Here is a 23613-nt window from a genome sequence, read left to right on the forward strand (position 1 = left end):
TGCAAGGAGGGAAAATTTGACTCGATCAGGCATAGCTTGCCGGCATTTTAAAAAGCGCCTGTGCGAATAAGCTTTGCTCCTTCTTTGTTGTTAGTCAGGCATTAAATAAGCGGGTCCTGATAAGAAAGCCCAGTTCTGAATTCGAACCCAAGGCTCACATTATATGTTTACAATCATACCCGCCTGCTGCAAGTAAAATTGAAAAAAAACAAAAAAAAAACAAAATCATGATTGCTGTTAATGGTTTTGATGGTTTTTTTAAAAACAATTTGGTAATTGAGTACGATAGAGGCGTCCAAAGATTCTTAGCCAGTTGCAAGGTTCAACCAGTCCTCCTGACATGATCTCGTCCGCCGCCTTTTTAAAGACAGTAGAAGCAGGTGTCATGATGGGAAGCAAAAGTGGAAGAGGAGGAGCAAGGTTTCAATGTTCCGAATGCAATGCGTCGTATTCGCGCATCAGTCATTTGAAACGACATGAAGTCAAACGTGAGTCCAAAAGCAAATCTCGATACGAACGTTTTGCTAACATGGAATCGTGTTCAGATACCGGCGAGAAGTCGTTCCCGTGCGAGTTTTGCGAGTCCAGATTTTACAGAGCGTACAGTTTTTTTTTTTTTTTTTTTAAATTGTTTGTTGCGCACGTTTATTTTTAACATGTATAGAGACATTGCACGACGGCATTCTAAAAATTGTACGGCAAGAGGTTCGCAACAAATTTCGGAGCAACACAAGCGAGGCAAGAAAAGAAAGTCATGTGATGCATGCGCACGAGCAAAAGTAGCTTGTGATTCCGAACTGCCATGTGAAACATGTGCCGTGAACGGTCATGAATGCACGTATTTCCGTTTGCAGGAAGATTTTTTAAAGAGGTTGCATGGGCAGCAATTTTGTTTGCAGCAGCAGCAGCAGCAGCAGGAGCAGGAGGAGCAACCACAACAGGATGAAACTGCGACATCTATGGCATTAGATCAATACATGTCTGACAATTCTTCCGAAGCCAGGCGCGATTGCGTTTCGATTCCGTTTCTTTTAAACTTTGTTCAATCAAGTACGAGGACAATGCCGAGCATTTATGGATATGCTAATCCTTCACTACGGTTTTTCATGCCTGCAAGCATGACCGGTGACGGTCAATTCAGTCATTTCACTCAGCCTGATTCGTTTGAGCTGGTCAATCCGGCGGTCAGTCAAGATTTATGGCATGCCAAGTCGAACCCGTTTGTTTTTGATTCCATTCTTAATGACAGCAACGGAAGCGACGATTGGAACTCGTATTATTCCTTTGATTTTATGACCGCCATGCCGGCCATTGCCGGCGGGGGTAACAATTGGGTCACGATAAATTACGCCATGGACAACAGCAGGCCAGGGCTTGAATCTCGGGCAAACGACATTGTGACGTGTGTTTGCCGGTCGGTTGGTGATGCCGAAATGACGGCAACGATTCGGCAATTGATCAACGGTTTGTTCACGGCTCAAAACGTTGAGTTGTTTGTTAGTCAGTATTTTGGCCAATGGCATGCTCACTGTGCCATTCTGCATCAACCAACGTTTGACCTGCGCCGCGTGCCAACGCCGCTGCTGGCCACGTGCTGCATGCTGGGTGCGTTGTTTTCGGACCAGCAGCACGCGTCGATGGCGACGGAATTGTTGGACGTGGTTGAGGAGTACGTGTTCACGACGCCGGAATTTTTAAGATTGATTGGCAAAAACTATGATGAACGGGATGACTGTGATGACGACATGTCGACGTTGCAGGCAGCTTTTTTGATTAGCTTGGTGCAAGGTGTCAGTGGTGCGTTACCGGCGCAACGACGGATTCGAAAGCGCAGGTATATTGATATCGTCACGGTACGTAATATTAAACATGCAGGTTTTTTTTTTTTTTTTTTTTTATTTAACTTGATGAATGAAGGCAGCAAGAGCGTTAAGGCTTCCCAAATTAGTCAACAAAATGACGACGACTACGACTGACGACAACGACGACGATGATGATGATGAAGGCAACAAAAAAAAGCATGATTTTTTGTCATGGCCAGAATTTATTAAAAACGAATGCCGGGTTAGGTTAATGTGCTTTATTTTCATTATCGATTGTGAACTTGCCATTTTCCACAACGTGCCACCGAGATTGGCGGTTTCGGAAATGGTGGGCGGCATGCCGTGCGCGGAGGACAAGTTTGCAGCGCCGACCGCGGCGCAATGGAATGCGTTGAATTGGACCAAGCCGCGACGGCCAAAAAGACGACGACGGCGATGGCAGCAGTGGCAGTCGTTATCGGTCGCTTCGTTTGTCATGCGGTTATTGGATGACGGTAAAGAAGAGGAGGACAATGAAGATGAACATGACGACGACGACGAAGATGGTGATGGTGATGATTATGACCGGTTGTCCACGCTGGACTTGTTTGCGGGCATTCATGCGTTGCATTCGGTCATTTTCACGGCCCGCACGAATTTTTTGGGCACGAGCATGGTGCACTCGCTCGACCGGGCCTTGAACCGATGGATCACGATTTGGAATTCGCACCCCGGCGGTGACACGACAATGAGTAACGACATGGACGGCAGTGCTTGCAGGCATGCAGCCGAGTTTTGGTGGCTGGCCAAGCGCATGGTAGATAAGGAATTGCGAAACAAATGCGTGTTGCCCAAGGTGTTTGATGTCGACGACATGTCACACATTGGTAGGCTGTTGCAAGATTTTGAAGGTCTAGATGTGTAAGGTTTGGATTAAATTAGTTACGTTTAAATTTTGTAAACCTATATTGTATTTATATTGCATCTACAACCCAGAATGCCACGAATAATCTTTCCACGAACCCAGCACGGCCTGCACGTCATCAAACACGAGCTGATACGAATCAAGAACGTTGTCGGAATTGTGGCAAGGACCGTGCGGTTGCACTGTCACGTCGTGCCATGCGGCCACGAAGCTTTCCAGCTCGTGCGGGTACGATGCGCCGACCACGACCGCACCGGACACGCCGTGCCGGCATGCCGCGCGTGCAAACTCGCCGATCGCGTACCGTGCCGCCAGGTCGGCCAAGTTCATGCCATGCCGGTCGCGCGCGTGCGATGCCGCACGCATGCACGCGTCACGCAGGCCTTGCGGAGCAGGATGAAACGCGGCAGCTGGCGATCCGGACAGCAAGCCCATGGACAGCGGTGACGAGTTGATCACAACGTCCACGCCGGCGCGCTTGAACTCGGCCAGGTGGCGTGCCAGTTTTGAATTTTGCAACGTGAAATGACAATAGCTTTGCACAACGTCGGGAGGCCGGCCGAACCGGCGCACGACGTGGCGGACTCGATCGACCAGCAGGTCGGGCGGGTATCCGGAAATGCCAACGAACCTGATCACGCCTTGCGATTGCAGGTCAAACAGTGCGCCCACGGCGGCCAGCATCTGTGCCGGCGTGGCAAATTCAACGTCGTGGCAATACACAACGTCGAGATAGTCCGTGCCGAGCCTGCGCATGGACCGGTTCACGGACGCGCGCACCCACTGGTCGGAATAATCAAACCTGTCGACCGCGATGCGGCCGACCTTGGTGTTGAGCATGTATTCATGCCTGCCGTACCTTGCAGCAATGTCAGCCCGTTGCAAAGCGGCGCCAATCAAGTTCTCGGATTCGCCGTAGTATGGCGACGTGTCGATCGCGGTCACGCCGGCGTCGAACGCGCGCGCGATCAGGTCCGCGATTGGCAAGTTGAACGGGTCGTCGTTCATTTGCGTGTTGAACACGCCGCCGCCGAGAACCAGCGGCGGCAGCACGTCAGAAAGTAGTTTGTTGACCATGGCTGACGAGGCAGCCAGTGAAGCTGCATATATATGTATATATACATGTTTGCATGGAGCCATAAATATCCGGGGGAGATGGCATGCTCATGACGGCCGAACCCGACGGATAATAGGCATGGGCCACTATGCTGGTGCGCTGCCGTAGTTTAAATGTCGGGAGATGGACGAGGAAGATGGTCATTTAGTGCGTCCGTGAGTGACAGCACAATACAAAAAAGCTGGATTTATGCTGTTTTTAAGAATTTTTCTTATTCAGAGCTTGCCTGACATGCAAATAATATTCATAAACTATCTACTCTCCTTGCCTGCCCTTGATTACTACTCAGCTAATCATCTTGTGCGTGAATGAAAAAAAAAAACCCACGCAGAGCATAGGCGTGAACGTGGTGATGCATCATCATGTTGTCCTCATCCAAACCCCGACGGATGTCGATGACGTCGATAACGGCGCAGTGATGCCGAACCCACAAACCGGTCGCACCGGTCGCATCATGCGTGGAACAAGAACCAAGGAACAAGTAATTCACAACGACGTGCCAGTGAGCCCATTGACTGCCGTGACCGCATTCATGCCTGAGCTCTTCACGTGCTCTGTTGGGGCAAACCAACTCTGGTTTTTTTTTTGATTTTTTTTCCAGGGGTCGGCCGGCCCGAGTCAGACCTTGGTGCGGCGGTTGGCCTTTCCGCCGGGTGCCGAATTTCGCCTGATGATCCCATTATTAACGACAAGGCCAAGGGAAAGGACAACATAACGAAGATACCCGAGTTGATTTGAAGAATGGCCGTCGCGGAGTCTCCGATATGCTCATTTGCGACGAGCACGTCGGCCTCGTCCCATGCCGCGTCTGACCATCACCAGCGCAACTTGTCCGCCACGGTCACAATCACGGCCACGACGACGACGACGACGACGACGACGGCTGCGAGTTCAGCCTCGACTGCGTCGTCATCACCGTCTGGCAAGCATCATCACTATACTCACCATCACGGTCCATCCTACAGTTCAATCTCGTTGTCACAGGTGACAGCTGCAAAAGGCATCGTCACGGTGCTATGGGACGAGTTGCCGGCATGGCGGCAGGACAATCATTTCATCACGTCCGGTTACAGAAGAGAAACTTTTTCGTTTCGTCAATGCGCTTCGTCATTGTTATATTTGCATAACGAATCGGTTAATATTTATTCTCACTTGATTGGCTCACTTTTTTTCTTGATCGTGCTCGGCATCACGTTAAACATTTTCTTGCCTCGATATGATTCCACGTCGGCGTCCGATTTCGTTGTGTTTGTGATTTTTTTCATTGGCGCCGTGTTATGCTTAGGCATGTCATCAACCTATCATTGCCTGAATTGTCATTCTGAATCCGTGGCCAAATTCGGCAACCGCTTGGATTACCTGGGCATTATTTTTTTAATCATTGGCAGTTTCGTGCCTGCCATTTTTTACGGCTTGCATCCGATTCCGCATTACATGCCAATTTTTTTGGCCCTGGTTTGTGGCTTGGGTACGATATGCACGGTGTTGACGTTAAGGCATGAGTTTGCCTTGCCTAAATGGCGCCCGTTTCGTGCCCTCATGTTTGTCGTGTTTGGACTCAGCGGCGTGATCCCCATGACATTTGCCGGGTTTAAATATGGGTTTCACGAATTGGTTGATCGCACCGAATTGCCGTTATTAATCACGGAAGGTGGATTATATATCGCCGGTGCAGCCATCTATGCGGCAAGAGTGCCGGAACGGTTCAAGCCGGGAAAGTTTGACATTTTTGGCTCGTCGCATCAAATCTTTCATGTTTGTGTTGTTACTGCTGCCGTGTTTCATTTAGTAGCAATCATTGGCGCTTACAAGTTTTGTCATGGTCAACGAGCCGGATTTTAAGATTTAGGAGTTGGCGTTTTTCTATTAGATATATATATATATATATATGTACAACTTTATTGTTACAAATTTTTTGCTAGTTAAATAAAGAAGCAAAATAAATAAATAAATAGTTTGCTCATGGTGAATGTAGAAAAGGATGCCGCAGTGCCTGTTGTGGGGTGATTCGCTTTTCAGGCGACAAGTTTAAGCACTTGTCAACCAAATCAATAAAGCTTGCCAACAATTTTTGCTGATCAACCGGTAATAATGACTGCTTATTATTTCCGGCATTGATTAAGTTTTTCAAATCCCGACCTCGGATCGGTTGGTTGGCGGCAAAGTTGATTGGCTTGGTGACCAAGTTGCCAGTTAACGAATCCAAGTCTCGAAATTGAAACGTCAAATGAGAATCAAAATGATTACTGGCCAGTTGGCCTCGACGAATAAGCTTGTGAGGCAACTTGCCTCGACTGTCCATGATTAACTTGAGCATGTGATTGTTGGTGCGGCCAGGAAACAAGATCGTGCCCGTGAATAATTCAAACAACGTGCAACCGACCGACCAGGTGTCGATCGCGGCATCATATTCGGCACCAATAATCAATTCCGGTGCCCGATAAAACCGTGAAACCAAATATGGCGTGATGGGCACGGATTCGGATCCACAAGACATGTCGGACGCTGAACCGAGATCGCAAACCTTGACCACGTTGCGAGACTGGTTCACCAAGATGTTGTCGGGCTTGATGTCGGCGTGCACAATGTCGTTTTTGCCAAAATGAGCCAATGCAAGAAAAATCTGTCGCGAATACGATCGCACGGCGGACAGGTTTAAGCCAACGTCGTGGCCGAACCGTTTGAGCATGTCGCGCAAGTTTATGCTCAATCCTTCAAACACGAGGCATGAATGGCCCTTGAAGTCAAAATTTCGCAACAGCCTGACCACGTGGGCACGGTCATAAACGTCAGATTGATTCAGCTTGTTTAAGATCGCAATCTCTTTCATGCCGGCCTTGCGCATGGTTTCGTTGCTGCGGATGATCTTGATAGCCACGTCCGTGTTATCGGTGCGGTCGAATGCGCGAATGACTGATGAAAACATGCCTTTGCCCAGCGTGGCCACGACCCGGTACCGGCTTGTCAGCGACTCGCCAATGATGACCCGGTAATAGCCGTCGGCGTCGTCAAAGTCGTCCACCCTGGTTGACTGACGAGGTTCGGCTGCCGTGCCGCCAGCAACCGGGCTTGCACTGATTGATGCATCTTTCTTGTCATGATCGGCAAACATGTCATCATCTGATGACTCTGCATCGTTCGTGTTCGTGGTCGTTGTCGTGGTTGTACTGGTGGCGACCACAGGTTCAGCATTTGCGTGCCTGCTGCGAACTTGAACCGGCACTTCAATATCTGAAAACGAGGTCGTGCTCGTTGTGCTGGCACTAATGCTCGTGCTATTACTATGTAACGCTTGAGAAGATTGAAATCGGCTCAACACTTCCTTTCGCCGTTTGCGTCTCATTTCCACAATTTCATCTTCCGTCATGCTGGCACTAAAACCATCATCATTGCTATTATTATTATGGTCCACCGCATCAGACCCGCGCTTGATGCCATTGTGGGTTTCCGTAATGGAGATTTCCCCTGGCAAGAGCGATGTCATAAAGAAAATTAAAAAAAATAAAATTGAAATTAAATCATCAAGGCATTGAAGCCGGTGAGATCACGTCCACAACATTGAATTGATTTCTACGTATTTTACTTTTTTTCTGTATAGTCATCGCCCAAAACAAAACCCGTACCCTAATCCAGGATTAAATTTGCCAGGAAATTTAAATTCATTTTTGTATACCAATCACAAATTATTCAATACATTTATATATCATGTCGGGAAGGCAAGGAGGAAAAGTTAAGCGTAAGTGCCAAGTTATAAAAGGAGATTTTAACTGAAGCTTATCAAAAAAAATGATAATACAGCATTAAAGGCTCCAAAGAAGGACAAGAAGGATTTGGATGAAGACGACAAGGCGTTTTTAGAAAAGAAAAAGGCCGAAGCTGCTGCCCGCAAGGAAATGGCAGCCAAAGCAGCGAAAGGTGGTCCGCTTGTTGGAGGCGGAATCAAGAAGTGAGTGCGACACGGTGTGCTGGTGTTGAATCTTTTTTTTTTTTTTTTGTTTGCTTGTTAACAGCAAATCAATGCAGGTCCGGCAAGAAGTAAATTCAAGTTGCACGAACTAAAAAAAAAAACATGATGCGTAATAAATACAGAATGGGTTTGCAAATCATGCATATGGACATATACATAACTATATAATGTAGATATATGTGAATGCTTTTTCACGCCTTCTTTTTGCGCTCTCTAATTATAATCTTTGATCCCTCCAGTCGCCAACCGCATGACAAGTCAGTCACGCACCGGTTCCAAGACCATCCTGTTAACTTCTCCAATTCACTTTTTTCAATACTTAAATACGAAGCTCCGATTCGTTTTAATGTTTCAATCACCATCGTTCGTTCTGCCATGGTCATGATGCGCCTTCGGCCGGGGTCGGGTTCGTTATCCAGGTTGCGCCGCCATAACACGTAGTCCTTATCAATCCATGCCCTGAGAACTTGACGCAGGCGCAAGTCATCAAACAGGTCATACTTGGCCATGGCATCGTAAGCAGCAGTAAGTGCTGACGTGGTATGATTGTGATGGTGACCGGTTTTGTGCACCAGGTGCAGCACGTAGATGCTACCGATTTCAGACCGCTCGGCAGGCGTGAGTAAAAAATGATGATCGAGTAATCGCTTGCAAGCGGGTAAATAGGTCTCATAATGAGCAGACACGACGCCGACCCGAACCGAAAAAAGGTACACGGTTTGGGCAAAGTGGTCGAATGATGAGGTCGCAACTAGGATTTCACGCAGTCGGCGCAGGCCCATGATGATGCTGGCAAGTTCGCCATCACCTGCGGTTAGCGTCGTGCGAAGGGTATCAATGTCAGACGCATCAGCGCATAGTTTAAGATAGCGTTGTTGAAGTGCGGCAAAATATGCGTGCTGGTCGGCCGAGCTAGTCATTAAATCATGCACTTCGGCTGAACCTCTGGACACCAGCCCTGAGAAGGCATGGCCGGTCCTGCTGCTGCTGCTGCTGTTATTTGATACTGTAGATTTTTGGCGAAATGCACGATTTGACGACACTGACATGGCATATCAAGGTTGTTGAACCGAAATGGAAACGGAAATGTTCCCACGGATAGATTTTACAATCAGTTCAGGCCGGATGATAAAAAATCCAGGGTTGATATTGGCTTACAGATTAAATATGATGCAACCATAATTCTATTTGCCATTTATGTACACAAGTCTAATTTTTATTTTATTTTATTTATTTTTTTTGGTAATGAACCAAACTTTTAAGCAACAAAGGCCTATATTGTTTTACTTGGAAAAAAATCCAAAAACGGAGGGAGCTGTAGGTAATGATGATTGAGTCAGTAAAAAAAAAAAAAAAATAATTCAGGATAATTTCATACTGAAGAAAAGCACAACGGCAGTACCGACCGCCGACACGATCGTGTAGGTGGCAATGTTGTCAGCACGCTTGATGTCGTCTTCTGAAAATTGTGGTTGTTCCTGGAACATGATTGTAGAGAGGTAATAATGAACAAGGATGGATTGAAAAGATGTTCATCAGTTGACTAGTAAGACTGCAGTGCTGGTTAGGTAAGCGCATAACTGTCGCAGCGTTGGTGCGAGAAAACTCGAATTGTTGCTAGACATTTAATGAACAGCACCTGTGCCCGGTTGAAGGAGCAGTGCAAGAGCAAAAATGTCGGACAATCAGGAAAAAGATCATGAGAATGAAGTCAAGAACGATCAAGAGGAGGCAGTGAAAGCGATATTTGACGATGATGAGGAGATCGCAAATGATGACGACGACGATGATGAAGCGTTGTCAGAGCTGGATGAGGAACAGTTTAAGGACATTGACGAAGATGCTATCGGCTTGCCCATCACGGAGGAGGTGTACAAATTGCAGCGGCACAAGCGAACGACGGAAGAAGGTGGCACGGTGAAGAAGCGCAAGACTACGAAGGAGAAACGACGGCAACGGCGGTCACGGGTTGGCGCTGGCACAGCAGGTGGGGCCGAACACGATGATCATGACCGGGTGGCAGCCGAACCAGACGACCCAGCCACGGCTCGGACGCGAGAGATTGAAGAACGAGTTGACGCGGCGCTCAAGACGACGAAAAAGAAACGACGGAAAGCAGATGAGGATGACCTGGAAGCCATGCAGGACGACCGAGTGATTGACCTGCGAGAGCGCATGCGGCAGGCAGCCTACGCGGACGCGGAAGCAGTGCGGGCAGGCGTGCCGGCCACGCACAAGTTGGCCATGTTGGCGGAGGTGCGAGAGTCGGTGCAGAAGCATGCCTACGCGGACGCGATTTTGGATAATAACCTGTTGGAATCAGTCCGGCTTTGGCTGGAGCCGCTGCCGGACGGGTCATTGCCCGCTTACGCGATTCAATCGACACTATTTGCCGCACTGGAAACGCTGCCCATCAAGACTGCTCATTTACGGGAGAGTGGCGTGGGCAAGGTCGTGTTGTTTTATCACAAGAGTCGCCGGCCTCAGCTTGGGATCAAGCGCACGGCCGACAAGCTTGTGGCGGATTGGAGCCGGCCTATCATTGGTCGCCGGCGGGCAAAGTAAAGATAGCTAGCTATATGGCATGTATGTACGTATGTAATAAACGCAGGATTCAGATAGTTACAGTCAATAGCTGCCCTGCTTAGTACGCTCTTAGTCATTGGCGGCGCCACTACCACACCACGATGACGTAGCGCGAGTGGCGCAGGACTTTCCCTTTGCGTTTTGGGTTTTGGGTTTTGCGCCGTGCACGTGCACAGTTGGGAGTTTTTTTTTTCTTCTTTTCTCCCAACGAGCCATAGCCGAAACGGTTTAAAAATCCGTTCGGCAGTCCCTTGTGCTGTTTTTTTTTTTTGCTTCCCACACCTCTCACGCTACCAATGTCTGCCTCGTTGCTTCCGACGCCGTCACTTGCCGATGACATTGGCATGGACGCATTTGCTGCAAAGCAGATTGCCCACAGTCCTCGTTCTGCCCCGCTGATCTTGTCGCCGCCGCCGTCGCCGTTTGCCCGCGATGCGGTCTTGTTTGCCACCAGCTCCAAGCCAACAACACCGCCGCCGCTGTCGTCGTCGTCGTCGTCCAGCACCAATCTGTTTCCGCCATTGGTTGACGTGGTTCGTCAACGCCAACAAATTGCTGCCAAGCGACGCAGCAACAATTCGTCTCCGTCCGCTGCCGCATTGCTCCAGCCCGTCGTGTTTGACCACTATGCTCGTGATCCGCACGCATGGCTGCGGACACAGCGCAAGCTTTTGCACTTGTACAAGTCTCAATACGCTGCCGCAGTGTCTTCTCCGGCTGCATTGTCCTCAATTGATGCCGGCAAGGTCAGATCGCGTGCCGGCGGCGTGCCTGCCCGCGTGACCAAGGTCCGGTCAGGCAAGCATTCGTCCTCGTCACACCCTCCGTCATCCCCTGCTAGATCATCTCGTCCACATTCAAGGCATTTTTCTGGTGTGGTAGCTGAATTTGTTCATAATCATTCCAAATCAGCAGCAGCTGGTTCTTCTTCTCCTTTATCTGCATCGGCATCCAAATCAACGTCATCGCCATCGTCCTCTCCATCATCATCGGCGTTATCAACCGTGCACGACATTGACTACGATAACCTGCCTGATTTTTGCCCATCAATTTCTACCCTGGATGGGTCCAAGGCCATGCGCACGGACTGGAAGGGCAACGCAATGGACCTATCGGATGATCCTGATCGTGAGTTGCTTCATCCGGCCGAACTTCAATTGGCGTCGATCTTGCGCCTGCCTTGCATGATGTATCTTGATTCCAAAAAGCGCATCTTTGCCGAGCGCGTGTTTCGTGCTCGCAAGGGCTTGCAATTTCGTCGTACGGATTCACAAAAGGCGTGTCGCATTGACGTGAACAAGGCGACCAGGTTGTTTGTCGCGTTTGAACGCGTTGGTTGGTTTGATCAGAAGTTCCTTGATCCGTACTTAAATTGAGCACATTATTTTTTTATCTTTTTTTTTTTTTTACATTCTGTATATTCATTTAGGCGAATGGGCTGGTCTTTTTCATCTTTTTTTTTTTTCGCCTCCTTTTATATTCATTGGCGAATGGTTGGGTTAATTTTTTATTTTTATTTTTTATATATTTTCACTCTTCGGTACATGCATTTTATGGTCGGTTGTATTTTTACATTTTTTTATTTTTTTTTATTGATTCATCATCATAATACATTAATTCTCCATCTTTTTTGTGGTTGTTGTTGAGTAAAAACGTACGTACGCTTTTGTTGTGCCTATTTACAAGAGCGGGGTTGAATCAAGCCATATCGAGCAAAATGCATAACTGTCCATCACAATATCATCATGATAAGAAAACTCTCCCCAATGCGGCAAGGCTTGTCATGTTAAAACGTGATGTAATAAGCAAGCAGTTGAACGATGTCATTGCGGTGCAATTGCAATTCCAACAAAACTCGCATCTGACTCATTTCACCTTGATCACTCCTCATCACTTCTCAGGTTTGTTTTTGGCTTAGTGAGATGACTTGTGGCTTGGGCGGTTGGCACATAGTTACATAATTTGTGCATTACCTAATGCTTACTGTGTGCTTAGTAACAGACTGGTTATACGGCTCTCTAATTTGTCCATAAGTTATGCTGTTGATATGATTGAGCAATGCTGATCCGAATTGCTTAAGCAAGCTAAACAAGAAAGCATTTATATTAATATTTATTTTCATTCAATGAACCTTTTACATCACCATGTAATGTAACTTATTTTTTGTGTCGACACGTCAAGCCAGCTTTCATCAGTTCTCTTTCCGGTGGCTTTATTACTTATAGCTGGCGTATAGTGCAATCATGTGATATAGCTAATTTCATGCTACACAATTCATAATGCAAATGCTATAAATGTTGTTAAAATATATGTAGAATCAAGATCGCAGCACTCTTCTATGGTGTTGCTTTTATTTGATTTATTATATTACTATTATTCATGGATAGCTTGTACGTTGCACTTGCACGATTGTTTTTTTTTTTTGATTAGTTTTCCTTCAAATGAACGTGATATGTCAAATGTTACTATTTATATGTCGCACAAGAGCACTTTATTTGCTTTATTTTATTTGAACTTGTAATGTGTCATGATATGATAGAACATTGATAATTTTCATGAATGAAAGTTGCAAATTCGGCAGGTCCTAAATTTGTCAAAACGCAGGTGTTCAATCTAAAATGATTCTCACCGCATAAATAAATGCTTGCTCTTTGGTTCATGTGAAGTGGATTTTACTGTGTACATGAGTAATGATTAATGTTAATCGCTGCACGATAGTGCATTCAAAAAAAAAAATTAAATTCCATTGCTAATCATACACAATAAAACATCAACACGCCTGTTATCGTATCATGGTCTCGACCTCTTCCCGGTCAGTCCGTAAAATCTCCGCCAGGTATACCAAGCCAGCTTGTTGAGCTTTCAAAATCCTGGCAATTTTTTCGATCCCTTCCTCGTCATCCCATTCGATCGCGGCTTGCTGTTGCAATTGCTGTTGCGGATCTGAACCGCCATTAGCCACTTCAGCCACGCGATCACGCACGACACTTAACCGGGCCCACACTTCATTCATCTTGCCAAACACGGCCGGGTCTTCCACTGCCCGAATCAAAATCTCCAATTGTCGTCGCAAGTCTTCCTCTGCAGGTCGCAATGCGTATCCGCGACTGCGCAGGACCTCGATCTTGCGGGCCAGCCGCATCGTGCGATGAGCAACTTGCACGTGCTTAGCCCGCAACTCGGCAGTCTTGACCGTAGTGCTCAGGTCATGTCGGGCAATCAGTTCCACCAATTTGGCGTTGATGTCGTGCATGCGTGCCCTGTAAGCTGCCACTTGTCGTTCTTGTTGTTCAACCCGGCGAGATAAATCGGAAAATCCACAGGCAAGAACTGGTACTGAACCTGCATCCGGACGACGTGCCACTGCGGCTTCCCATTTGCTTGCATCTTGATTTGCTGGCTTGACATACAATGCGGCCTGTTCGGCTGGCACCTTGTTGTAAAAATAATATTGAAACGCGCAATCTGGTGAACTGGGATCCCATGAATTTTTGATTCGTTGCAATTGTTCCGCAATTGACGGTGCTAAAATAGTTTATTAGACCTGAATCCGAATTCATATATAGGATGCCATGGAAATTGATCAAATGATCCATCGTTCCTGGCTAAAAACTTACCACCAGGAATTTGCTCAAATCCGTTTACATTAACGTTCACATCTGACCTGCCCAACACCGATTGACTTAATGACTGTGACGGATTAAATGCCATAATTAATATATATATATATACATATATATATATTTATTATTTTATATATTCGGTTTGCTTGAATTCACGTTTGATTTATTTTGCACTTGCTGCCCTGATTTACCCGGCCCTGACCTTCCTGCAAATCAGCGCTCTCGGATTCAAACCACCAAAATTCCCAAAAACCAAACGTTGCCGTGGTTGTAATCAACAACTTACAATTAGCTGATATACAATTCGCATATAGTTAAACAATGGTGCAACGGGAAATTCATACAAAGCCATATTACATTACCGACCCAACACCATTGCCAAGTCATATTCCGACAGTTAACGAAATCGGTGCCACTTCGGCTCCGTTGTTGTCGGCCAGTTATTTCATTGGTGCCAGATGCGCGGCTTATAATGAAGATTTTATGCTTTGCCGGAGCCAGGCAAAAGGTTCGCCTGAACTTGATTGTCTTAAGGAAGGTCGTCGAGTGACTCGATGTGCCGCGTCTGTGTATGTTTTATTGGCAAGTTCATGCGGGGGGAGGATTTCAATTTGTGCTAACTGTCCAAATCACTCAGGCTTCAAGATATTAGCAAGAATTGCTCAGAAGTTTTCCAGTCCCATTGGGATTGCTTAGAGAAGAATAATCATGAACTCAAGCGTTGCAGAAAAGAAGAATTCCCACTCAATGACTGTGTGGCCAAGTTCTTGGTACGTTTTTTTTTTTTTTTTTTTTTTTGCATTTGGATAGGCATACGATCATGGTTTGCTAACATGACGATTGGTTACAGAACCTGCACAAAGTTATTCCCGGGGCTGAGGGCGTGCAGGTCAATGAGCGAAAGAGAAGTCCGGCATAGAAAAGTGGTTTTTTTTAAATTTTTTTTTTAAATTAATATACATTGTCCATCCTTTTCTTTATACAAATTTTTCATCGTTGTCTTCATCGACAGCCTCCTGCCGCCGTTCGATTTCTCTTGTGATGCGTTCGGCCAATATGGTCATGTCGTATCGCTGCGCTATACGCACGGCTGCAGCAAGTGCTTGGTCCTTGTGAATCAACGAAATTATACCCCGCGCTTTGCCGTCCTTGCCATTTTTGCAAGCGTGTGCTAGCACTTGAAGTAATACCTTGTCAATCTCTAGTTCTTTTCTGTTAATCTCGTTGTTATCATCGTTCACGTCCACGTTGACGCCAGCGGCAGCGTCCCGAAACAATTGCAAGTTCACAGTTTCCCGCATGTACTGTTCTTCCAATCCGGCACCTTCAGCAGATGAGCCGGATTCGCCATCGGCAGCAGCAATCACGACTGGCATTTTTAAATCCAATTCGGATGAGATTGGTAATGGAATGTATGGATGTTTTTCACCACCTTTAAGAATAATGCAATTAAACTTGCCGTGAGAGATTCCCAGCGGCCAAAATTTTTCGTCCTTGTTTTCCCTTGCCTTGGCAAGCGCGCCCGTATCAAGCAGCGGCACCCATTTGGCTTGCAACGGTTGCCGCCAATGCAACAAGACTAACAACACGCCGCGCGAATCAAACACGTACGGGTCACCTTCTTCTGACCAAAACACGGACACAAGTTCGGTAGCGTCCACAACGTCATTTTTTTGCAATGTTTCATCAAACTTGACGTTCTCGATTGAGTATGACATTTGACCGTGGCCGGTATTGCGAATTATAAACACAAAGTCATCGAATGCGGCACATGTGACGATCGGATTGGCAAGTTGCCGGTAGACGCGTAAAGGCGTACCGCCGTTCAAACTGTATACTCGCACGTACCCTGCCGACGTGCACACCACGGCGGTTGTATCAGAAAGTGCAATCGCACTAACATATTCTCCATCGGGGAACACGATTTCCCATGCATCCACAAGGCTTTCATGAGTTCGGAAAAATACCCTGCCGGCAACTTTGCTGTTGTTGCTGTTGTCATCACCACCAGTCAGGGCAAACAAGGCAGCGTCAGCGGTCAGGCTTGCCTTGTCAAACATGACGTGGTCGGCAAAATGGTATTCGCGATGCAAGCCGCGATCAAAAAAACTGACTGTGACCGTGTTGTTTAGATCCTGCTCGACGGTCCAAATGTATCCGATCGAGTTCAGCGCAAGGTACCGCCTGTTGTTTTTCCACTGCGTGCTGCCTGGCTGAAACGGCAGGTGTTGCACAGCCGTGGTTGTCGTTGTGCTGGTGTTGGCGAACTGTCGTTGCCGCTTACTTGGCGGGCCATCGTAGTAAACATCATCTCCATGCTGATCGTCATAATCTGGAATTCTGTAGCCTTGACCGTCGTCGTCTTCAATCCAATTATCCACTTCGTCTTCAAACAGGCTATGGTCATCGTTCGTAGCCTGCCTGGTGCGTGAAGTTGCCACCACGCCAGCGGTAGGATCATTAATCAAAGGTGCCGCATGCACGGTCCTGCCGAACGGTGGCTCGTATCGATTTGCAGTAATGGCCTCGGCAAGCGTGTATAATTGTCCCAACGTGGTTGTGAATGAAATTACGTTTTTGGAAGGATGCCATCGCAAGTTTAAGGTGTTTTTGTAAAAATGAGTAGCAACGATGGATTGATTTTTGGTATCCCAGATTAAAATCTTGCCATCCGAACCTGAGGTGGCGAGGTAAGCACCATTGGGTGACCATTCGTAATCATTAATAATTCCCATATGACCCGAAGCGAATGATCGTTCGTTATTCCAGTTTGCTCTTGAAATCGTAACAATATCTACTTACTATTAGATGAAAAATTAATCTCACAAATTTAGTGTATACCTCGTGTTTTGTTTTGTGTTGCAAACACGCGACCGTCAGGATGCCATGCAATCTTTGTGCAAGCATCATCAACCGCATCCACCACCGGTGCAATGCTGTCGATTGTTTTGATCAACTGAGGTTCTTCCGTGCTGATATCAAAAATTCGTAATGTTCCATCAGCACTACTTGTTGCGACCAACACACCATTTGGATGAAACGAGACATGCCGAACTGCCGCGCTATGTCCTGGCAGGCTGATTGTCCTTAATGGGTTTACTGAATTTACTAATTTGACTACCGTTTCACTAAATACGCTCGTTAGCATTTAAATAATAATAAAAAACATTATAATTTGTCATACTCTCCGGCAATGCCAATCCATTCACCATCAGGACTGAACGCAACGTCACGAATCGGTAATGACTGACGCATGATCATGGTTTCATCTGCCTTGCCGTCCAATGAAAACAAACTTGCGGTTCCATCCTCAGAGCAAGTAACAAACTGATGTTTCTAACCAATTACATAAGAACTTGAAAAAAAATCATTATATATATTGTTCTTACCGAAGTTGCAAGACCGACAATGCTGTCTTCATGATGTTCAATCGTGGCTGGTTCGTCTTCCGAATCAACAGTGAACTTGCGAATCAATCGGTTTGAACCCACTGTTAATAAAAAAACTCCATCAGAAGAATAGGCTAATCGAGTAAGCCCAGCCGGGTGAGCATATCGAGGCACGATTGCCCTCTGGGTCGTCATTTGTTGTTGGAATTGTTTACGTATTTTACCAAAATGACCCGAACCTGCTCAAAATGACTTGAACGCGTTAACGCGTTTGCAGATTTTTTTTTTTGGCCGGGGTGTTTAACGCGCATTGCATTACGTGATTGATTATGTAAAATGTAAAGCTAGTTAGTTAGTCAACTATTTAAGGTAGTATACCAGTTATATTGATCTAGTTCTAACGTTAACTATTTTATATTCTGGCTTAAAAAATGGCCATTGCATTAGGTGGCGATGATACTCCACCGACTGCATTAAAAGGCATGCTGGTTACAAAAAATGAGTACCGCCCATGGCGCTTGCACAGATCAGCTAGAGCATCGAGATCGAAAAGCTCACCGATTGGCACGCCCCAACCTGCAAGGCAGGTTTGATGGACCGATAATGCCGGGTCTTGAATAGGATTGGGGTAGACCTCAAACGAAACAGAATCACTTGCCAAAGCAGTGAAATGATTATTCCAAATCCACCGCATTAGCTCGGTTGATTGAGCCAAGCCGGCATACCTGGCCTGAGTGCGGACCTGGATGTCGCGTTTCCACTTAGCATCATGCGACAGCCATTCCTTGGTGAGCCCGATTCGCACAAACAACAAGTCTCCGGGTTCAAATTTGACGTTAAATCTTTCTGCCACCTTGAGCAGGTCGGCATGAGCAATGGCATGGGAGTCAAACGTGCTGTATTTGATTCCTTGTTCCTCAGCCCATGTAGCGTAATCGAGTAATACACCCCTACCTGAAAGACCTTTGTTGGCCCAGAAATGAATGCCAATACGTGGAGATTTCAGGCCGTCAACGCCTTCGGATATGATCTCGCTCGGGGTCGTGCCACCGAACCACACGGCTACCTGATCAGCATTTTCAGCCCCGGCTTGTTCGTCCCGGGTCTTGGTGCGGTCTAGTTGCTGCGAATGATGCCTGAACCCGTCCCATTGTGATGACTGTTGCGGGTTTAATTCGTATTCGTCATCGAGTGACCATGGATATGTAGACCATTTTATTTTGTGACCAAATTCGCGACGCTTGAAACCGGGGTAGTCCAGCAGATGAAATTGCCAACCAAGACCTGTTCGATCACCCGTTCTAATCTCTTGTGCTGCAGCCCTGGCAACCAGTTCTGGAGTCTGCAGGTTCAATATGCCCAGGCCCTCTGTTTCGGAACCAGCCGGACCCCATTGCCAGAACCGAGCCTTGTCTGGCAGGTCGTCGTAGTCAGGTAAGTCTTTAAACGATTGCGGAATCTGAGAAATTGCAGTCATGGGAATTGGTTCTACAAACAACAAAAAGGGTAGTTAATTTTGTATTCCCTCAATTGGCGTCTGGGGATAAGAGTATTCGGCGTGCGCCTCTCACCGCGCTACAAAAACAATTAAAAGCAATTGGTTTTTTAGATTGTACCATTCCCGAGATGGCTTGTGGTTTTTAAATATTTATTTCCAAGTTAAATAGTACATATCACATCTGCAAGACTGTAACATAGGCCCGGTTCAACTCTAGTAATTAATGTGTATCGTTTACAAGGCGTACAATTGGGTACCGTCATAGGCTTTAGTCATTGCTCAGTCATCTTGATCTGACCGCGAACTCAATTGGCAATCACGACATTCCGGGACGCGCTCTCATTAGCTAAGATTCTTGTAAGAATGAAGTCATAGAGGCGCTATGACGACAAGCACAACGCGAATTTGACAATAAACCACTTAGTAGGGAATGCGTTATTACGTTTCAGGTACCGCCCAACACGCCCAACACGCCCAACACGGTCCTCATCGCGGCCGCTGATGGTGCAACGCCAGACTTCCAGCCTATCTATAAAAGGGCCACGATTAGCCCCTTTTACCCATCACTCTACACTTCTTGTCTACACTTTTTAAATCGTTATGGCTGCTCAAGATCTCCCCAAATCATTTAAGCTCAACTCGGGCTACGATATTCCCTCTGTGGGATTCGGCACATGGCAATCGGCTCCCAATGAGGTCGAACGTGCTGTCGAAGTAGCGCTTCGGGCTGGCTACAGGCACATTGACGCGGCTGCCATTTATCAGAATGAAAAGGAAGTCGGAGCAGGAATTAAAAAATCCGGAGTGCCGAGATCGGAAATTTTTATCACATCAAAGCTGTGGAATCATAAGCACCGACCGGAAGATATCGAGCCAGCACTCGAAAAGACGCTTAGCGATCTCGGCGTTGATTATCTTGACCTCTATCTTATTCACTGGCCTGTCGCATTCAAGTCTGGTGATGATCCTCTGCCGGTTGATGCTGATGGCGTGTTCGAGCTTGAAGAAAACAACTACATTGAGACGTACAAAGGTGTTGAAAAGTTGCTCAAGACTGGCAAGGTTCGGTCAATTGGAGTTTCCAACTTTACCGAAAAAAAATTGCAGAAACTTTTGGATGCCACTTCGGTCGTGCCCGCCGTGAACCAGATCGAGGCTCATCCTTATTTACAACAAACCGAGTTGTTTGAATTCCACAAAAAGCATGGCATTATCATTGAGGCTTATTCACCTTTAGGTAATAATCTCACCAATGAACCTAGAACGGTTGATGATCCAAAGGTCAAGGAAATTGCCGACCGTGTTGGCATTTCACCGGCGCAAGCGCTTATTTCCTGGGCGGTTCAGCGCGGACAGGTTGTGTTACCCAAATCAGTAACTCCTGCCCGGATTGAACAGAACCTGAAGACCGTTAGACTTCCCGATGCTGAGTTTGAGGCATTGAATGCGTTGGAAAAGCACAAGAGATATAACTTCCCCAAGGAATGGGGTGTTGACATTTTTGAGGAAGTCGGAGACGAGTATGCCAGACAGGCAGCTTTAGAATACGGCAAGCAATCTAAGGCAGCCAGCAAGTAAATTAGTAATCATATGCACCTTAGTATAATTTATTAGCTACAGTTGTACATAATTTCAATGTAGTAGTTCATCATTATTGATTGAACATTGAATAAAGAGGGTTTACTAAATATTTATTTTTGATAATATTATCTGGTTTGGGAGTATGTCATTGCTATTTCCTTCCTGTAGTTTAGACTCTTTCTCGCAAAATTTTCTTTCTTTGCTATCTTTTGTTATCTAGTCAGCGAGGCTAATCTTTTCTTGAAGGCAAGTTAATATTTATGTTTTTGTAAAGTTATCTTTATTTATTTTGTAAGGTATGTCAAGTGTTTGTACTGAGAAGATAGCAGGTTTGGTGGTTTGGTGTGAAAGTGAAGTTGAATGTTATGCTTCATGTTATATACCAATTTTCGTTCCTAGTTTTCCCTGTTGAAGCTTAATGCTTCGTTAATCGATGGTCTGTTAATCCAGTTTATCTTGGAGCCTCTGGTTGATGAAGATATCGACGCGGAAGATGTGGCGCCCGCGACTGATATACACCTCTTACTATTCGGTTTTCTCGTTTTAAAGGCTGGTAATAGCCCCGCGATTAGCCAAGATGGACTGGACTAACAGACCATCGGGTAACGAAGTATTAAGCTCCAACAGAAAAAAAAGAAAAAAAATCGGTCAAATTAGTCTCGTCTATCAACATTTCGTGATCCTCAAAACGAGCAAGGGAAACAGAAGAGCTCATAACCTGTGGTAAGGTAGCTAGCTGCTTTATCTTGTTAAATTTCCAATGACATTATATCATTTTAGTCAACTAATTGTTAAAGCGCCCGCAATCCTGACAATTTCAGAATAATATATTACGTAATGACTAAATCATTTCAAGCTCAAATTACAACAATGACGCAATCTAGTAAGACAATCTCACCTATTTTGAAAAGAAAAAAATAAAATGTTATTCAAAAGACATGGAACTAAACCATTTTTATTGCCAATGAAAAAAATCGTGTGAATGGCGTCCAAGGAACATGACCAATTACTCTTCAAATTTAATTCAAAGAGTTCATATGACTCGATCGAGAAGATCAAACCCGAGTCGATACGTTCACGAAGTGATCATGAATCACGGCAGATAGGGATTGTCAGTGCCATATTCCTCATCTTTAATCGCATGGTTGGAACTGGTATATTTGCAACACCAAGCACGATCTACAAGTTAAGCGGAAGCGCTGGCCTGTCTTTAGTGCTCTGGGTTGTTGGAAGCGTGATTGCTGCAAGCGGGCTCATGGTCTATCTTGAATTTGGAACCGCCATTCCAAAGTAAGCCGTTCTTCTACTTTTTAGTTTCACGGTGTTTGATTGAGGACTAACTTTTTTTTTCTGTATTGAGAAACGGAGGAGAAAAAAACTATCTTGAGTTTGTATACAGGAAACCAAAGTTCCTAGTAACGGCAATGTTCGCTTCGTACACTTGCTTGCTAGGCTGGGCCGGCTCAAATTCGGTTGTGTTTGGACAATACATTTTGAACGCGGTCAACGTGCCGATTGACCGATTTAATCAGCGCCTGGTCGGCTTGTGCTGTATCACGTTTGCGTTTCTTATTCACAGCACGGCTATGAAATGGGGGTTACGTTTGCAGAACGCTTTGGGATTAATCAAGTTATTTATTATTTTGATTATAATATTTTCGGGGTTTGCAGCATTGGCTGGTCATATAAATATTGATCAACAACCGGACACGTTGCAGCGTGGGTTTGAAGGAACGACCGGTAGCGCATATAGCGTGGTTACTGCGCTGTATAATGTCATCTGGTCATTTATTGGATATTCCAATGCCAATTATGCACTGGGCGAGACTAAAAATCCTGAAAGAACTCTTCGCATAGCTGCACCCACGGCATTGGGATTAGTTTCCGCATTCTACATTTTGATCAACATTGCATATTTTGCCGCTGTGCCTGGGGAAGAAATGGCCAACTCTGGAACCATTATTGCAGCAAAATATTTTAGAAATGTGTTTGGTCTTAGTGCGGAACGCGTGCTGTCGGTGTTTATTGCCCTGTCGGCATTAGGTAACGTGATGGCTGTCATATTTACACATGGTCGAGTCGTGCAAGAATTAGCTAAGGAGGGCATCATTCCCTTTTCTAGCTTGTTTGCTAGCAATTTGCCGTTCAATGCACCATTTATGGGATTATTTGAACACTGGTTAATGGCAATCATTATTATGCTAGCCCCGCCACCTGGTGACGCCTATAATTTTATTGTGAATTTAATTGCATATCCTTTATCAGTTGTCAACATGTTTGTTGCTTTAGGTCTAATCTACATCTACATTCACGGCAACGAATTTGAATGGCAACCTAAGATTCGTGCCAGTTTGCCGGTGGCCGTGTTCTTTTGTGCTTCGAACCTGTATCTCATTGCCGCACCGTTCGTCTCGCCTGATTCCTCCAATCAGAATGTGTATCAGTCGTTGCCTTATTACCTGCATGCCATAGTAGGTATAGGCATTTTTGCACTTGGAGCTGTTTACTGGTTCATTTGGTGCATCGTTCTTCCGCATTTAGGTGGATATATTTTAGAACGACGGCAGGTTATTGGGAGTGATGGACATGTCAGAAACCAGTTTTTTCGAAAGCAAGTGAAAGCAGGTTAGATAGTAGAGCACACGTGAGGATTTAATGCAATGCATTTATTTATGTTGTTTTAAGATTGTCAATATTCGACACGGCAGTAAGATCTAATCTGTCTATACTAGTACTGTTAATTTTGAGAGATATTTATTAATATGTAATAGCTATGTGCAAGACCTGAATCGGTAGTTTTTGGCATTATTTATTTGATGTTTGTAGAAGTATTGCTGTAATAGGACCAGCAGGACTCAATCTATTTTGGAATATTACAATTTCTCGTAAAATAAAATTTTTCTTATGACTTTGTATCCATAGTATTTTTTTAAAAGTGTTTTTTAATATAATTCAAGAATTTTTTGTCAACTTGCCGCATGTCCAATTCAACTGCGCTATTTTGCTATGAAAATGGGCAATAAATATGAAATCTACGGGGTGGCGCGGAAAAAACCGACAAAAACTCCCAATATGTTGAAATGTAAACGAAACAGCCTCATGTCAAATGCATTTCAATCCTTCCA

At 45.7% G+C, this 23613-nt stretch overlaps 14 protein-coding genes across 14 annotated transcripts; 8 read left to right on the forward strand and 6 right to left on the reverse strand.

Annotated features, from left to right (window-relative positions):
• Positions 1-340: 340 nt before the first annotated feature.
• V1514DRAFT_320759 (uncharacterized protein) lies at positions 341-2727 on the forward strand (the record flags this gene model as incomplete). Its single annotated transcript, XM_066926017.1, has 4 exons — positions 341-488; positions 546-600; positions 665-1853; positions 1918-2727. 4 exons carry the CDS (start codon positions 341-343, stop codon positions 2725-2727), a joined length of 2202 nt encoding a protein of 733 aa, XP_066782687.1.
• Positions 2728-2787: 60 nt separating this feature from the next.
• On the reverse strand, positions 2788-3804 carry V1514DRAFT_320760 (NADP-dependent oxidoreductase domain-containing protein; the record flags this gene model as incomplete). The annotated part of the gene is made up of 1 exon (XM_066926018.1): positions 2788-3804. The coding sequence occupies one exon, from the start codon at positions 3802-3804 to the stop codon at positions 2788-2790; it is 1017 nt and encodes a 338-aa protein (XP_066782688.1).
• Positions 3805-4356: 552 nt separating this feature from the next.
• Positions 4357-5801, forward strand: V1514DRAFT_333037 (hemolysin-III related-domain-containing protein). Its single transcript, XM_066927962.1, has one exon. It carries the CDS (start codon positions 4586-4588, stop codon positions 5684-5686), a length of 1101 nt encoding a protein of 366 aa, XP_066782689.1. The 5' UTR covers positions 4357-4585; the 3' UTR covers positions 5687-5801.
• Positions 5689-7401, reverse strand: V1514DRAFT_333038 (serine/threonine protein kinase). The gene has a single exon (XM_066927963.1). The coding sequence runs from the start codon at positions 7326-7328 to the stop codon at positions 5805-5807; it is 1524 nt and encodes a 507-aa protein (XP_066782690.1). The 5' UTR covers positions 7329-7401; the 3' UTR covers positions 5689-5804.
• A 123-nt stretch (positions 7402-7524) lies between these two features.
• Positions 7525-8048, forward strand: V1514DRAFT_333040 (coiled-coil-containing protein 72). The gene is made up of 3 exons (XM_066927964.1): positions 7525-7580; positions 7643-7790; positions 7868-8048. Exons 1-3 carry the CDS (start codon positions 7550-7552, stop codon positions 7881-7883), a joined length of 195 nt encoding a protein of 64 aa, XP_066782691.1. The 5' UTR covers positions 7525-7549; the 3' UTR covers positions 7884-8048.
• On the reverse strand, positions 7823-8958 carry V1514DRAFT_333041 (uncharacterized protein). The gene has a single exon (XM_066927965.1). The coding sequence runs from the start codon at positions 8858-8860 to the stop codon at positions 8003-8005; it is 858 nt and encodes a 285-aa protein (XP_066782692.1). The 5' UTR covers positions 8861-8958; the 3' UTR covers positions 7823-8002.
• A 475-nt stretch (positions 8959-9433) lies between these two features.
• Positions 9434-10465, forward strand: V1514DRAFT_333044 (uncharacterized protein). Its single transcript, XM_066927966.1, has one exon. The coding sequence runs from the start codon at positions 9486-9488 to the stop codon at positions 10374-10376; it is 891 nt and encodes a 296-aa protein (XP_066782693.1). The 5' UTR covers positions 9434-9485; the 3' UTR covers positions 10377-10465.
• Positions 10466-10615: 150 nt separating this feature from the next.
• Positions 10616-12022, forward strand: V1514DRAFT_333045 (uncharacterized protein). Its single transcript, XM_066927967.1, has one exon. It carries the CDS (start codon positions 10694-10696, stop codon positions 11771-11773), a length of 1080 nt encoding a protein of 359 aa, XP_066782694.1. The 5' UTR covers positions 10616-10693; the 3' UTR covers positions 11774-12022.
• Positions 12023-12870: 848 nt separating this feature from the next.
• V1514DRAFT_333049 (nucleoporin complex subunit 54-domain-containing protein) lies at positions 12871-14137 on the reverse strand. The gene is made up of 2 exons (XM_066927968.1): positions 14015-14137; positions 12871-13922 (listed from the first exon to the last, which is right to left on the reverse strand). Exons 1-2 carry the CDS (start codon positions 14106-14108, stop codon positions 13180-13182), a joined length of 837 nt encoding a protein of 278 aa, XP_066782695.1. The 5' UTR covers positions 14109-14137; the 3' UTR covers positions 12871-13179.
• Positions 14138-14341: 204 nt separating this feature from the next.
• On the forward strand, positions 14342-14939 carry V1514DRAFT_282269 (uncharacterized protein; the record flags this gene model as incomplete). Its single annotated transcript, XM_066925094.1, has 3 exons — positions 14342-14589; positions 14658-14790; positions 14871-14939. 3 exons carry the CDS (start codon positions 14342-14344, stop codon positions 14937-14939), a joined length of 450 nt encoding a protein of 149 aa, XP_066782696.1.
• An 8-nt stretch (positions 14940-14947) lies between these two features.
• Positions 14948-17671, reverse strand: V1514DRAFT_333053 (WD40-repeat-containing domain protein). Its single transcript, XM_066927969.1, has 4 exons — positions 17410-17671; positions 17205-17356; positions 16862-17148; positions 14948-16814 (listed from the first exon to the last, which is right to left on the reverse strand). The coding sequence occupies exons 1-4, from the start codon at positions 17602-17604 to the stop codon at positions 14998-15000; spliced, it is 2451 nt and encodes an 816-aa protein (XP_066782697.1). The 5' UTR covers positions 17605-17671; the 3' UTR covers positions 14948-14997.
• Positions 17672-17772: 101 nt separating this feature from the next.
• On the reverse strand, positions 17773-19088 carry V1514DRAFT_333056 (uncharacterized protein). Its single transcript, XM_066927970.1, has one exon. The coding sequence runs from the start codon at positions 18884-18886 to the stop codon at positions 17834-17836; it is 1053 nt and encodes a 350-aa protein (XP_066782698.1). The 5' UTR covers positions 18887-19088; the 3' UTR covers positions 17773-17833.
• A 279-nt stretch (positions 19089-19367) lies between these two features.
• On the forward strand, positions 19368-20627 carry V1514DRAFT_333057 (NADP-dependent oxidoreductase domain-containing protein). Its single transcript, XM_066927971.1, has one exon. The coding sequence runs from the start codon at positions 19508-19510 to the stop codon at positions 20483-20485; it is 978 nt and encodes a 325-aa protein (XP_066782699.1). The 5' UTR covers positions 19368-19507; the 3' UTR covers positions 20486-20627.
• Positions 20628-21470: 843 nt separating this feature from the next.
• V1514DRAFT_282341 (amino acid/polyamine transporter I) lies at positions 21471-23118 on the forward strand (the record flags this gene model as incomplete). Its single annotated transcript, XM_066925095.1, has 2 exons — positions 21471-21778; positions 21849-23118. 2 exons carry the CDS (start codon positions 21471-21473, stop codon positions 23116-23118), a joined length of 1578 nt encoding a protein of 525 aa, XP_066782700.1.
• Between the last annotated feature and the right edge of the window lie 495 nt (positions 23119-23613).

Source organism: Lipomyces japonicus, assembly GCF_038497905.1.
Source record: "Lipomyces japonicus strain CBS 7319 unplaced genomic scaffold V1514scaffold_26, whole genome shotgun sequence".
NCBI lineage: Eukaryota > Fungi > Ascomycota > Lipomycetes > Lipomycetales > Lipomycetaceae > Lipomyces > Lipomyces japonicus.